The sequence below is a fragment of the Nesoenas mayeri genome (assembly GCF_963082525.1).
Source record: "Nesoenas mayeri genome assembly, chromosome: 3".
NCBI classification, from domain to species: Eukaryota; Metazoa; Chordata; class Aves; order Columbiformes; family Columbidae; genus Nesoenas; species Nesoenas mayeri.
Genome location: NC_137544.1, coordinates 102,944,893 through 102,958,456, shown reverse-complemented (window position 1 = coordinate 102,958,456; position 13,564 = coordinate 102,944,893). Strand labels below are relative to the sequence as shown.

Below are 13,564 nucleotides of genomic sequence, written 5' to 3'. Positions count from 1 at the left end.
GCCCTCATTTGTTACAAAACCACTCTACAACTGATCCATAAGGCTTGATCCTCAAGGGCAACCAAAAGAAAATCTTCAAAATATAACCCCGGCAACAAAAATTAAATTTCCTATTGTACAGTAGACATTTCAGACCTGAAAAAGCATTTAAGTGCCTAACAACTTGCCTGCTTTTTCTCCAGATGAAAAATACTGTCTCTCCCTCAAAACCTTGCCTTTTTACAGCCATTGACCTTCATGGCTACAACACATGAGCAACAGACAGAGAGATAGATGTAAGAGATAAAAAAAGAGGAAGAAAACAGCCTGGAGACTGGCTGCACTTTATATAGACAGACAAAACACGTATGAAGAAGAATTTCTCATATGCTGCTCCCCAGGAAAATAAGTGGTGAGCAATTGACATACTTTGAGCTACACTGAAGAGCAAATACTTTGACATTACATTTTGGGGTGTGCAAAGCATCCACAATGCCAGGTAAAATCATTGTAACCCTTCACCAGTTCTCACTTCAGCCTGCAGTTTATTTGAAAAAGAACTAAACTGCATATGTAAGCCTTGAAACCAAGAGATAGTATGAAAACAAAAATGTTTTTAAAATTGAGGTTTAAATCACCTGAATATGTAGCCTTACTTTCAAGAAAACAAGCCAACAGTCCTGACAGTAACAGTGTGTGTTGAGTCAATGATGCAGCTACTTTATATGTTTTGAAAACCTTCCAGCTGAACCTGCCTGTAAGTGTATTGTTTTAAACTCTTTTTCAAATTTCCGGGAAATCGTTGAACAAAAGAGGCAATGAAGCGTTTTATATGCCGTGAACAGTCAGTGCTCAGACAGCTACAAGGTGTTCCACCTCACGTTCAACCTTCTGCCTGCTGCCTGGCCACAGTCCTGTGGAAGAGGAGGCAACAGATACAGTTGTACAGGATGAGGCACAGTATCCCTGGATAATCACTTGTGCTTCACTCAGCAACGTTACTGCACCAGACTGAATCAGCGTGTCCCACCATGTCCTCCGGCATGGGTGGAGCTGAGTGTGTGCGTGTCTCTCCCAGCAATTATAATTTCTAATGGAAAGCAGCCAAGTGTAGCAGACAGAGGTTAAATGCTTTAGATGGAAATTGTGAACCGGTAGGCTGGATGGATTTCATCCTTTACTCTTTGCACATTCTCCCAGTTAGTATGTTTGTCCTCTGATGTAGGTCCTTCCACTACATTAGCATCCTGTGATCTTCTCTGATCTCTCTCAACATCTTAGATACCACGAAGTACCCTCATTACTAAGTCCTAAAATGAGAGTCTGAAGAATCCACAGAAAATCCTCCACTTCTAGCAAAAGTAATTGGACCATAAAAGAATTCTCTGAGAGCCTCTTTCTCTACAAGGGGATTTCTCTCAGGCAACACTGAGACAGTGGGTAATTTGAAGGCTAAACCTGGAGCTGACAGAGCTCAGCCCAGCTCTGATTTAACAAATACAATCCGTATCTGGTCTGAGGAGCCGCTCCTCATTGTGTGGAACAGAGCTAATGTTTGCATGCAAAATAATAAATTTTACAGTAAGCAGAACAAATGATGTGGGCCCATCTTTTACAACTGTTCTCGTAATACAGCAGAACATTAGCTACAGAAATTAGCAGTCATTAGTCAAAATGGGAATCTGACTGTATTAGGCTTTGTTAATCTTTATTAGTCTCTAAACACACAGCATGAAAAGAGCACTTGCAGGTACAATCTCAAGTCTTTCACTAAACATAGCAATATATTTCAGAAATAAAGACACAAAGCTGACTCCCACTCTTCCTGCGGGCTTTTCAGCAAATAGCGCTATCTTTAAAAGAAGCATTGAACTGCATTTTCTCACAAAATGAATGAACATACAGACAGGTGGAGGACCTTCCCCTGAATTTCCTGTGCCCAAAAGTTGCTGAACACCTTCTTCTGGTGCTGAGACTTTCAAGGCTGAGCAGTGAACCTCCCACTGATGTTAACAACAAGACGGTAGCAAAAACACCCGTATGGCTTTCAGAACTTCAAACAATACCTCTCTGAGCAAAGATTCACATTCAAAGACTCTGACTGAGGATTTAAAATACATATTCTTTGCTGTGTAAATTGTCCCAGCTACATCAAAATCAGTGGAAATATGAAAACCCATTTTACTCAAGATCTGTCCGTAAAAACTTAAGGTTACAACATCCTATTCATAATCATCCTAATCATTAGAGACTTTGACTGGCCAGAGCTCCCATTAAAGTCAGATGAACCTTCTGATCTCTACAGAATACTTTGTGATCAAATATCAGCCAAACCACACCTATACAGCAAAACTGAGAGAAGGGTGCACAAAATCTGGGTTACCTAAAACACCGGCCTGTGTTCCCAACCCTTTGTCAGGCAGAAGCTTTGGAGCTGCGACAGGCAGGGCAGCTGTCCCGGCTCATCTAGTTGCTTTACATCACACCCATTCTTCTCATGTTTGCTGATGGGAACTTTTTGCCTTTCTCTTTAACACTTCCAAAGTACAGCAGCAGCTGCTGCTTTCAGCACGGCCAGCAATGTCGTGTAACTAATACACCCATCTGATCCTAGAGGACAGCTTCATCTCAGCACCGTGCCTCCAACAAGCGGTGACAGAGTTACAGGCCTTTCAGACCTCTGGAAAATCCCAACTCTCTGCTGGCCACAGACAACTGCTGAATGCCAGCACCAAATCCCTGTACACAGCACGTGGCGTTTGATGTCCTACCTTCTCCAGGTGTGTCCTCACAGCGAAGGATAATTGTTCCACTGGCAGTAATGCTTGTTCTTATAAATAGTATATATGTTATCTCTACCTCTGTGTGTATTTGTATGCATGCATGTGTTCATGTATATATATATCTTGCCTACGTAACTCTGAGAGCTAGTCCTCACCTATCAAGCACTACGGTAAAAGCAGGAGGTGGGGAAAAAAAGCATATTGAGTAATGTCAAAAAATTTCTGAAGAGCCCAATGCAAAATACTCCACAGAAGACAGGAAAGAACAGGTCAGTCATGCAGACTATCGTTTGACTCACCCATCACTTTAGTGGACAGCAGCTTCCTTGTTTAGTTAGCTGTTTGATTGTTCAAAGCACAAAACTCCATGTCTCTCCACATATCACTGACAAGGTAGAACAGGAAGACCCGTTCAGCTGTGTCTTAATACATTTTAACACGATTTCTGCTTTCAGGTGAGAAAAAGTTCAGACAGGAAATAACCTCAAAAACCCCACATTTTCTGAGAACAGATGGAGCCATGACTCCATTTTGCCAATCACCAAATCTGAATAATTTCTAAAAAGAACATGTATATAAGTTTGAGGGAAGTAAGCATCTTATCACAGAGACAGTCAAACCCATCCAGGATTTATAGGAGAAACCTCCAAGGTTCTGCACTGCAAGGATTGTGAAGGGCTCTGAGGGTTTTTCTTTCCAGCGCTATTATAGATATGACAGGTCAGGTCTCCCATGTGCAAACAAAACACTGTCTTTGCTATACAAATGTAAGGAATGAACTCTCTAGAGGCAATCATGCTTCCCACTCACCGTGTATACCTTATCCATCCCCTGTTCTCCATTTCTGGTGGCACTTCTGGGTACTAACACCACACTCCACCACAGGTAAGGAAGGGCTAAGAGCTGCTTGGCAAGGGCAGAGAAAAGGACAGCGTGTGCATACCAAGCCACCTGAGAGCAATGGCAGGAGAAACCTGATGGGAAATATTTCAGGTGAATGTGGAGGAGCAGTGAGGGCAGGACAAGAACACAGAGTTGTAAAGGCAAAGCAATAAGTGAGGAAAGATATGAGACTATGGTGGAGATTATTTTCTTCCTAGGCTGCGGGGCAACAGCAGGAGGTCAAGAAGCTTGATGTAGCTGAACCAGAGGAAACTCTCCTTCCATTATTTATCAAACTAGTGTGTTTGATTTATTTCTGGGGGCTTGCTGTACCTTCCCCTCTCCCCATTCCTTTCCATAAACCCAGATATTCTCTGTCGAACCCACCACTACCTGAACTTTTGACACTGTCTAATTGGGTTTCTTACTCGGTGATGAACAAACAGTGACAGTAACTGCACTGGCAGGAAGTGAATTCTACCGAACAACACTGCTCCCACAGATTTCTTCACACTGTCAAAGTGTTATGGTACCAATTGAGTCACTACCTCTTTTCAAACTTGCTGACCTGCTAATGTCCCCATCCTCAGATGATCTTTTGTAGGAAGTAAACGCGTTCAACCTAAGGCAGGAGATAAGCAAATACACACGTCACCATTACTTGATTGCACGTGAAATGAGTTTCAGTTATACAATGTTGTGTTTCGCCCCCCAAAAATAGGCTTGGTTTTGAATGCAAATACTATGTGACTTCATGCAGCCCTGTTGACTTCCAGCAAAACAGAAGTGGATCTTCTCCAGCTAAGTCTCTCTCTCCTGGTCAAGGCAAACATGCAGAGAAGTGACTGTCAGCCATGTTACCAACAGCAGGGACAAGACTGAGAAACTACAGAGCTGAAGGTTTAATCCATTGTGGCTTGAGAGAAAAAGACAAATTCTATAGTAGAGCACAGTAGCAGACACCATCTGTATCAGGTACGGCTATGTCCTGAGGACTGCAGTAGAGTAGTTTCTGTGCAGGGCATTCGAGAGAGAGGTTTTGCATTTGAACGACTGAGAAACTTTCAAGAAAAACAGCCCTTCTTCCAGTAGTGACATTTTAAATGAAAAATCACTTGGAAAAAAATATATACTTTTGTTCTTTTTCTGCTTTCAAAATTTAAAAAATGTAAAATTTTGTTTTTGAAAATGCCTAAAGATTGCACCATAAGACCAATTGTCCAACAGAAAACCAGCCATTAACATATCCCTGTTTAAGAAATGAAAAGGAATAAACAATGAAAACAGATTAAGAATTTCAGTTTGGACTCTGGCAAAAAGAAAAACTTAGTTATAGTCCTAAACTTCCTTTCCTAATTTTATTTCCATTTGTTTTTTACAAGCTCTGCACTTCAAGGTAAAGACAGTCCTTGAGGAAGTCAGCCTTCCAGAAAGAAATGGCTCAGAAAACAAGCCGAAAAATAAATAAAATTGTGCAACGTTTGTGAGTCATCTATAGAAAGTCTATAAAAACTCTCAGCTTTGGTTGCGATCTGCCCTGGTGATGAAGAATCCAAAGGAAAGGGGCTGTCTTCAGAGAAGGAAAGGAAACTCTTTTTTTGGCCATTTGGCCATCAGATGAACATATTTATGATTAGTGCAACTTTATTATTAATATATATCTTCTTCTTGTAACCATGGGACAAGTGTGCTTCTGTGTACCTGTAGTTTCAAGCTCCCGCGGCTTGCAGAACAGAATGTGTGCTTTCCTCCCCCATTCACTGCGCTCAGGAAGGGCATCAAGGTGGCCTGGGGAGATTTAGCATCAAAGGCTTCCTGGCCTGCCCTTTACTCAGCTCAGAGGATATCGCAAGTGAGCACCAAAGAGACTCCAAATATAGCTGTAGAAATATCAGAACGGCATTAGAGGAGCACAGTCCTTAAATGGCAAAACTATCTAGAAGATGAAAGTGATTTTTTTTCCTACAAAATTTGGAATTCTTGCCAAAAAGTGTTGATTTCTACGGGGCCTTTCATTTACAGGAGTGTTCATGGGAAAGGAGTCATCAAATTCTTAAAGCAAAAAATTTCCATTTATAAAACGACAGAAACGAGGGAAATCAGTCCAAAGGAGCTTTCAAAACATTCATTCCACTTTCAGACTAGCTTCAGGCGTTGGCAGGGAAGCAGAGAAGCCTGACCTTCAGAAAATACAGTCAGCTTGCTATTTTCTTCCAGAAAAAGAAAACTGGTCCCTGGAGCCCTCGTGCGCACCTCCCGGGTCGGGCCGTGCCACGGGACGCACAAGCACATGGGAGCACAATGGGAACAGGCAGGGAAATGGCTGCTCCTGCCACCAGGTGCAGAGAAAGGGACCTGCATCCTTGTCCTGGCGCACAGAGCCACAGGTGTCTTGGGGTGTGTGTGTGCTCTCTTGTGACATACAAGTCTCTTGCCACATTTCTCAAACCTGCTGGAGGAACTCAAGTGAAAAAGCTATTTGGGGATATTTTAGGAAAAAAATCGCTGCACCATCCCAGCCACTCAGGGATAATGAGGAGAGCTCAGTGGTGCAGCGCCATGGCTGACGGACAGCCCTGGGGATGTGCTGAGCTGTGGGCCACAGCTGGAAAACCCACACGGCTTTTGCTCAGCTGCAGTCCTGTAAACTCTAATTGTTGGAAGAATAAAGGAATGGAGACAGAGGCAAATTTCCTTCCCAGAATCCCAGAATCACAGCATCTCAGGGATCGGAAGGGACCTCGAAAGATCACCCAGTCCAATCCCCCTGCTGGAGCAGGAACACCCAGATGAGGTTACACAGGAAGGTGTCCAGGTGGGTTTTTAATGTCTCCAGAGTAGAAGACTACACAACCCCCCTGGGCAGCCTGTTCCAGTGCTTTGGCACCCTCACTGAGAAGAAGTTTCTTCTCATATTTAAGTGGAGCCTCCTGTATTCCACTTTGTACCCATTACCCCTTGTCCTATCATTGGTTGTCACCGAGAAGAGCCTGGCTCCATCCTTGTGACACTCGCTCTTTACATATTTATAAACATTAATGAGGTCACCCCTCAGTCTCCTTCAAGCTAAAGAGACCCAGCTCCCTCAGCCTTTCCTCATAAGGGAGATGCTCCACTCCCTTCATCATCTTTGCAGCCCTGTGCTGGACTCTCTCCAGCAGTTCCCTGTCCTTCTGGAACTGAGGGGCCCAGAACTGGACACAATATTCCAGATGACTGTGCATTTCTTCTGCTTAAATGGTGAGCACAGCCAGCTTGGTGTCTGTGAGCCCCTGAGGAAGGACAGCAGCACGGCAGCCGAGGCGGTTTGGCACTGCTGGCGCTGCCCCTACTCGAGTGGGGGCTTAGGGAGGGGGGTTAGAGACCCAGCTGGGGGTGGCAGCATTCACAAACAGCCGACCCCTCATCAGATTTGCACACGTTGTGGTTTCTTTCTAAGTGAAGGGGAATAAAATGGCGGCCGTGCCACAAATCCCCGCAGTGGCCCGCAGGTGGCGCTGTGACTCGCAGCGTCTCGCGGGGCGGGCCCGGCCGGCCTCCCTCCCCCCCACCTCGCTTTCCCGCCGCGCCCCTCCTCAACATGGCGCCACGCAGTGCGGCTTCACCCGCCTGTGAGAACGGGCGGCGCCTGCCAGGAGCCGCCGACTTCCGCCGTCGGCCCATTTCCTGCAGGGCCGCCCTTAAACGCCGCCCGCCGCTCTCGGAGGGCGCTGCCGCCGCCACCGCCCGCCCATCCCGCCCTGCCTCCGCGGCATGCCCACGCCGGCTGCCGGCGGCGTGAAGGGAAGCGGTGTCCACCGGCGCCGCTCAGCCGAGGCTACGAGGAGACGCGGCTGTTTTAGCCCCGCGCGGGGACCGTTTTTCTGACTGCAACCGCCGCCGCGGGTCGCTTAACAGCAGGCGGCCCTCGCGGGTGGGCTCCGGAGGGGAGCGAGGCCTGCCAGGCCGCCCCCAGTCCCCGCCGCCCGCCCGTCCTGAGCGGGCATGCGGGGGTAGCCCGCGCCCGCAGCCAGTCAGCCCAGCGGCGCCTCCCCGCCCGCCGCCACAGCCCCGGTGGTCGCTGCGGAGCTGGCGTCAGGCGGCCCCAAGATGTTCAGCTGGTTGGGCACCGACGACCGCCGGAGGAAGGACCCCGAGGTGTTCCAGACGGTCAGCGAGGGCCTGAAGAAGCTCTATAAAACCAAGCTGCTCCCCTTGGAAGAGCATTACAAGTTCCACGAGTTCCACTCGCCGGCCCTGGAAGATGCCGACTTCGACAACAAGCCCATGGTGCTCCTCGTGGGGCAGTACTCCACTGGGAAGACCACCTTCATCAGGTAACACCCACCTGCCTCCCTCCCTCCCTGTGTGCCCTCACCCTCGATGCCAGTGGGCTGTGGTGGGCAGAAGGGGTCTCTGGTACCCGTGCTACACCTGGATCCCTCTTCAGTTCCCTTTTCCCTGCCTCTGGTGCCCATCAACACCCTTCAATTGAAAAGCCACCTCCACTCAAACTGTGAGCGGGTTCCTTTGCAAGGACAGGATGTTATGAGATGTCCCATGGAACACCGACGTGGCAAGAAGTAGCCCAGGGCAGGGCTGAGGAGGCTGTCGGGGCATAAGAGGGGAGACGTGAGTCACTCTTCTCCGTTCAAAGTGCAAAGGCTGTGGGAAGCTTTGCGCAGGGCGTCCCCATGACCGTTTGGGTCAGGGTAGTCCCTCCAACAGCCATTCTTTCCAACTTCATCTAGCTTTTGGGCAACCTGTGGCCAAGGAAACCTACAGTGGGTTCTTGAATTGGTCTATGTCTCCTGCTTGTGTCTTTCTTTCTTTCTTTCCCTGCACTGTGCTCAGAAACAACGCTCAGGGCCTAGTTTGAGAAGCATGTGTGATCAAGTGTGTGTGTGCACAAGGGAGACCTGCCCATCTTCAGGGTTCAAAAACTAAGCCCTGTTTGAGTACTGCTCTCCTGAGATGCTGGGAAAAGCAAATTTGTTCATAACTGTAAAGGAAAGGCAGCAGCCAGCAGCAGGTTTGATGTGAAATTGTCAAAGAGAGGGTTAAACTTTCAGCTGGACTTGGTTGCAGGGATCTCTGTTCAGCCACATTGCTAGTTCAACTTGCAGCAGCCTTTCTCTTGGGATCATAGCTGAAGCTGTGCTGTCTGCATTTCCTATGTGATTCATAAGCTTAGTGTTAAATTCCAGCCTTTTCTGGTGTGGCTGTGTTGAAATATGTGGAATTACCCCAGTGTAAATTTGGATACAAGCCACAAATAGCCAGCCCTTTGTTCTACCAGTATTTCTTGGTGGAGGAGGAAGCTGTTGAGAGAGAGGTGAATCAAATTTGCTCTACCTTTTCAGGAGTGACCTTGAGAAATGCAAGTTTATTTTTTGTGTGTGTGCTGTAATATTCCTGCTGCTTAATGCCTCGGCCAGGAGCCAAGAACAGAATGCATTTCTGCTACCTTGTTATGCACCTGACAAACAGAGTTTGAATGAAAAGGCTTTTCCCTTGTGAGCAGCAGGTCAGGTAGATGGTAAAGGGGCATGAATGACCTTAAGTAGTATTTGGCCCAGGATTGGAAAGGGAGTTGCTCCTAAAAAAATAGAGGTGCTAGCTTGGATAATATAGTTGTCTGGTTCCACCCCAGATCTTTCTTTGGTGACTTGGTACCAAATGTGTTTGAAAGGCTTTTTCTGTCCTCTTGGTTGCTGACACCTCAGAGCAGAACTTCCCCTGAACACAAGGAGGCTGCTAAATATCCATGCCTGAGGCTGCTAGCTGTGTAACTAGAGCATCTCTTACTAATGCTTCTCTCTGGATTGCCAGCATCAGCTTTTCATGTGGTCTCACCTGCATGCTGTTGTTGGCAGGGACTCCCTGCTATTGCCCTTTTCTGTTCAGTAAAGTCTTCTTCCTGTAAGCCTGAGCTCCTTTTGCAGGAAGTTTGAGTGCCTAAAACATGTTCCAGGCAAAAGCAGCAGATTGAATCTTCACTCATGTTGGATGGTACCAGCCCCTTTGCTCTCCTGTCCGCAAGCTGATCTGAGCCTCTCTGTCCACTGCATTTCATTTGTCTGTGTCCTTGTGTCGCAGCCTTCTCTGTGTACAGGGCTGGGATGAGCCTACCCAGACAGAGACTGTGGTCAAGCAGAAGAGACCAGGAGCTTCTGCTTCCCAGGAATGCAAAAGGGACCTGAGAAGGCTGCACAGGAAAGCAGAGTTTTCTATGTGTAGAATAGTGGATAAGAAGGTGAAAGCTGAGAACTCTTGGAGAACCCCAGGGCCTCTTCCAGTAGGAGGAGTATGAGGGTCTGTTGCGCCAGTGTGTTCCCACCCAAACAAAGGCAGGAGGTGCCAGAAAACTGAGTGTTGCTCCTGATAGGCTTCCAGGGTGAGCTTGCAGGCGCTGGTCATTAGAGAGCTGGGATAAGCACCAGATTAGCATCCAGAGTTATTGTGGGAAGGCAAGTGGGAGCTAAAACTGAGAGCAGGGAGGAGTTAAAGGGGACTGGGGGAAAAACCAGGAAAGGAAACAACCATTATGTCTTGCTATTAGAGTGAAGCAAGAAACTGCCTCTGAACATCTCTTCCATAATCTTGTCAGATTGCGGGATAATTAGTGTTATTCCTGTGTATCCACTCTTATTGCATCCTGCTTGCATTGCCATGCAACTTCGGGAGACGACTTAGCACCATTAACCACTCATGTGGAATGAACTTGGTCCCAGTTCACCTGGATCACACTACACCATTAAAATAAAGGACAAAGGACCTTAGTCACCTACCAAAGGTAGATTTATCTCCCAAACATCTTTCTTGTTCTTGGGGAATCTGAGGGGAAACAAGGAAGAAAGGCAAGGCTCTGAAGCACCTAAGCTGCAGTGTCTTGCAGTGAGGCTTCTTGCTTGTCAGGAAGTGATGGCAGAAAGAAGGCAGTCAAGGTCAGCAGTGAGAAACGTGACTGGAGGTTGGAGGCAGGAAGGAGGGAGGCAAGTTGTGTGGGTCAAAGCCAGTGAAGTGAGACCAAGGCAGTGTCTTGTTTTCAGTGGAGCCAGGCTGTTCTCTCCCCTGCTTTCATGGACCCAGATAACTGAGCCTTACCTTGCTATGTGAAAGATACTGTGTCACTAACTGCAGTTTTTCTGTTCCTGCTCCTTGCTATATCCTCTGTTCTCAGTCATCCTCTTTCTCTCCTCAGCATACATTTGGCTGAGGCTTTTCTGCAGGGCCAGGGTCTGAAAAGCAGTGAGGGCAAGGCAACACCTCTACCTGAGAATATCTGACAGCCTCAGCAGGATGCCACTGGAGCCTGCCTCTGCAATGTTATGGCTTTTTATGTTTCCTGTAAGAGGGTGGGAGTGCAGGACAGAACATTACTTGCTTAATTAACTCAAATGCTGTGGTCTTTTCTAAAAATAATCCTGGCTTCTGTCCAGCCATCCTGCTAATAAAATAAATGAGCCTGCCAGAGCTCCACTAACTGTCAACATGGCTTGCTTTTTGGGTGTAGCCACCCCTTCCTCCTACAGCCAATCATTTACACGTCCTGGCCTCTGCAGACTGTTTATCACAGGCTACATGCAGAGTTTTGGTGTGACCTCCCTGTGTGGCCCTGAACCTTTCATCTCTGCCTGCACCAGGCAGTTGTCACCGTTTCCTCCTGCTCTGCCCTTCTTCCCTTTCCCGCTCCGCATCACCTCTGCTGCCACACACAGCATCCTGCCCAGCTCCTGTGTGACTCATCACCAGCAAGCCACCCCTTCCCCCACATCCTGCAGCATTCCTGCCTGGAGAGCCTGGGATGTCCTGGCCTGGCTCCTGTGCTGCTCCAAACCTGCCTGGGAAAGCTACCCCAAGCCAGGCTGGCATTAATGCAGCTTTCCTGCCCTCTCTCTCACCTCTCCCCTCACCAGGAGGGGACACAGGCCTGAAATAGGGCAAACAGCCTGGTGGTCCTGGGCACACTTCTCCAAAAAACAGATTGGCTATGGAAAACCATTCCCCTCTTGCCTGGCACTCTCTGCAGGTGTCCCCAGTCTGGCAGGAGGTCACTCCCCCAGGCTCTTCATGGTGTTCAGCAGCTCAGAATAAGGCATGCTGTGCTGGCAGGGGTAGTTGCTCGCTGTTATTTGGTGTTTTCTGTAGCTATTGTTTGCTCTTCTCTCCCAGAAATCCCGACAATTGTTACAATTGCATGTGTTCTCTAGCTTGCTTCTGGTAGCAGAGGCAGCCTGTGTCACTGCCTAGCAGAAGTGCCTTCCTCATCAGACAGTGTCAATAAATCCCCTTGTGTTTGTCCTGCTTACAATGGGATTCTTGTGCTGCAGACACTCTGCTGCACTACATACCCAGAGCAGCCTTCCTTAAAATAGATACTCTGATGCTAGGCAGTGCAAATCTTCATCTCTCTGATTTCATACCACTTGTTGCACGTTAAGTCAATTAACATTGGCTTGTAGCTACTTCTGTATGAGAGTGCTTTTTGTTGTGGTGTTTTGTTTTTTAAGTCTCATGCAAGAAATAAACAGAAATGCTTTGAAACATTGGCTGAGTGGAGCTGTGATAAAATTATTTCAAGCAGCCTGGCTGGAGGAGTAGTGTTGCTGTTATATGCAGGACTGTTGCTTAGACTTTCTCAGAAGCTTTGTCTATAAATGACAAACAAAACCCGCAGGCTTTTTTTTTCCTGTTGGCCAAAACCTATCATATTACATCTGCATCTCAAACTGGTAAAAAACCAGGTTATTGTTCTGGCAAGGCTGACACCTGGCATTGGGTGCTCAAAAGCACTTCACTTGTTGCATTTGACAGTTGTTATCACTACCAGTTTCTTTTCTCTCTAGTATTTGCAAAGGGAGAACTTGGGGATTTTTCTGTGGATTCCATGAATGTCTATCTGCATATCACTCTTAAATATACTATGATGTCAGACCAAAAGCTAAGTAGGAAGCAGGAGCAGAGGGAAGCTAATAGCAGTGACAAGCATTGCAGCAGTGTCCATCGGGGCTAACATTTTCAAATTGCTATCCAGGAGGCCTGAACTTCAAGTCTGGCTGAGTGGCCTCTAACCTAGCAAAGGGTTGTTTAAGTGTAAAGAGCTTTCCAGGAATTGGAGCCAAGAACATATGATAGCCTAGAGAGCCATTGGTGGGAGAAAAATGGCTGCTCCAAGCTAGAGAGAAGTTACTGTAGCTGCCGGGAAGGTGTATGGTGATCACTGGCCAGGGAGGTAGCACACACCAGCATTAGGTGCGGTCTGCTTTGGCTAAGTAATGATCCACTTTTATAGGAAAGTTCAAGGAACCCCTGCGTAGGCTTTAGGTAGATAGGACATGTATCCATCCTAGTATAGGTCAGAGGGCTCTTCCCTTCTTGGAATCCTTCCTGGATTATTTCAGCTTTTTTGGGAACTGCTAACAGCTGCTGCTTCATCTTGGAGTTGCTCCCATTAAGAGAAGTCCATCCTGGTGAGCAGAGGGCTTGGAAATCACTTGGGATGGAAGTTACAGGAAAATACATGTTAAAATACCAATAAAGGAGGTAGTCAGCTTCTAAGGGAATTGTGGATATAATTGCTGGAGTTGTTCTTGCTGCAGCCATTCTCATCATTAAGGTGTACCAAACCAGAGAAACAGCTGTGATTTGCAGTATATCCTGGCCCTGCCCTTTCTCGTTTTACCTCTAGATCTGATTGATTTGGCCTTGCCCACTGGGAAATGAAGATGCATTTGCTGATATGGTGTCGATAAATATTCCTGCTGAACTAGTACAACAACACTGGATGGTGATTACCTCTTAAAACGATGGTGAAAGCAAGAACCCCAGAAAAGTTATCGAAAGCCTTCATGCCAGTGGTCCATTAGTCATTCACATAGGAACTTACCGTCGCTGATAAGACTCAGCTGAGTGAACCAATGCTGGTTGTTAAACACACT

General features: G+C 47.1%; 1 protein-coding gene across 1 annotated transcript in view; it reads left to right on the top strand.

Moving 5' to 3' along the window:
* Window positions 1-7,342: 7,342 nt before the first annotated feature.
* Window positions 7,343-13,564, top strand: part of EHD3 (EH domain containing 3) — a 30,598-nt gene continuing 24,376 nt past the window's right edge. Inside the window, exon 1 of the mRNA XM_080340814.1 lies at window positions 7,343-7,960. Coding sequence (XP_080196940.1) covers window positions 7,734-7,960 — 227 coding nt within the window. The 5' untranslated portion in view covers window positions 7,343-7,733. The remainder of the gene's footprint in view (window positions 7,961-13,564) is intronic.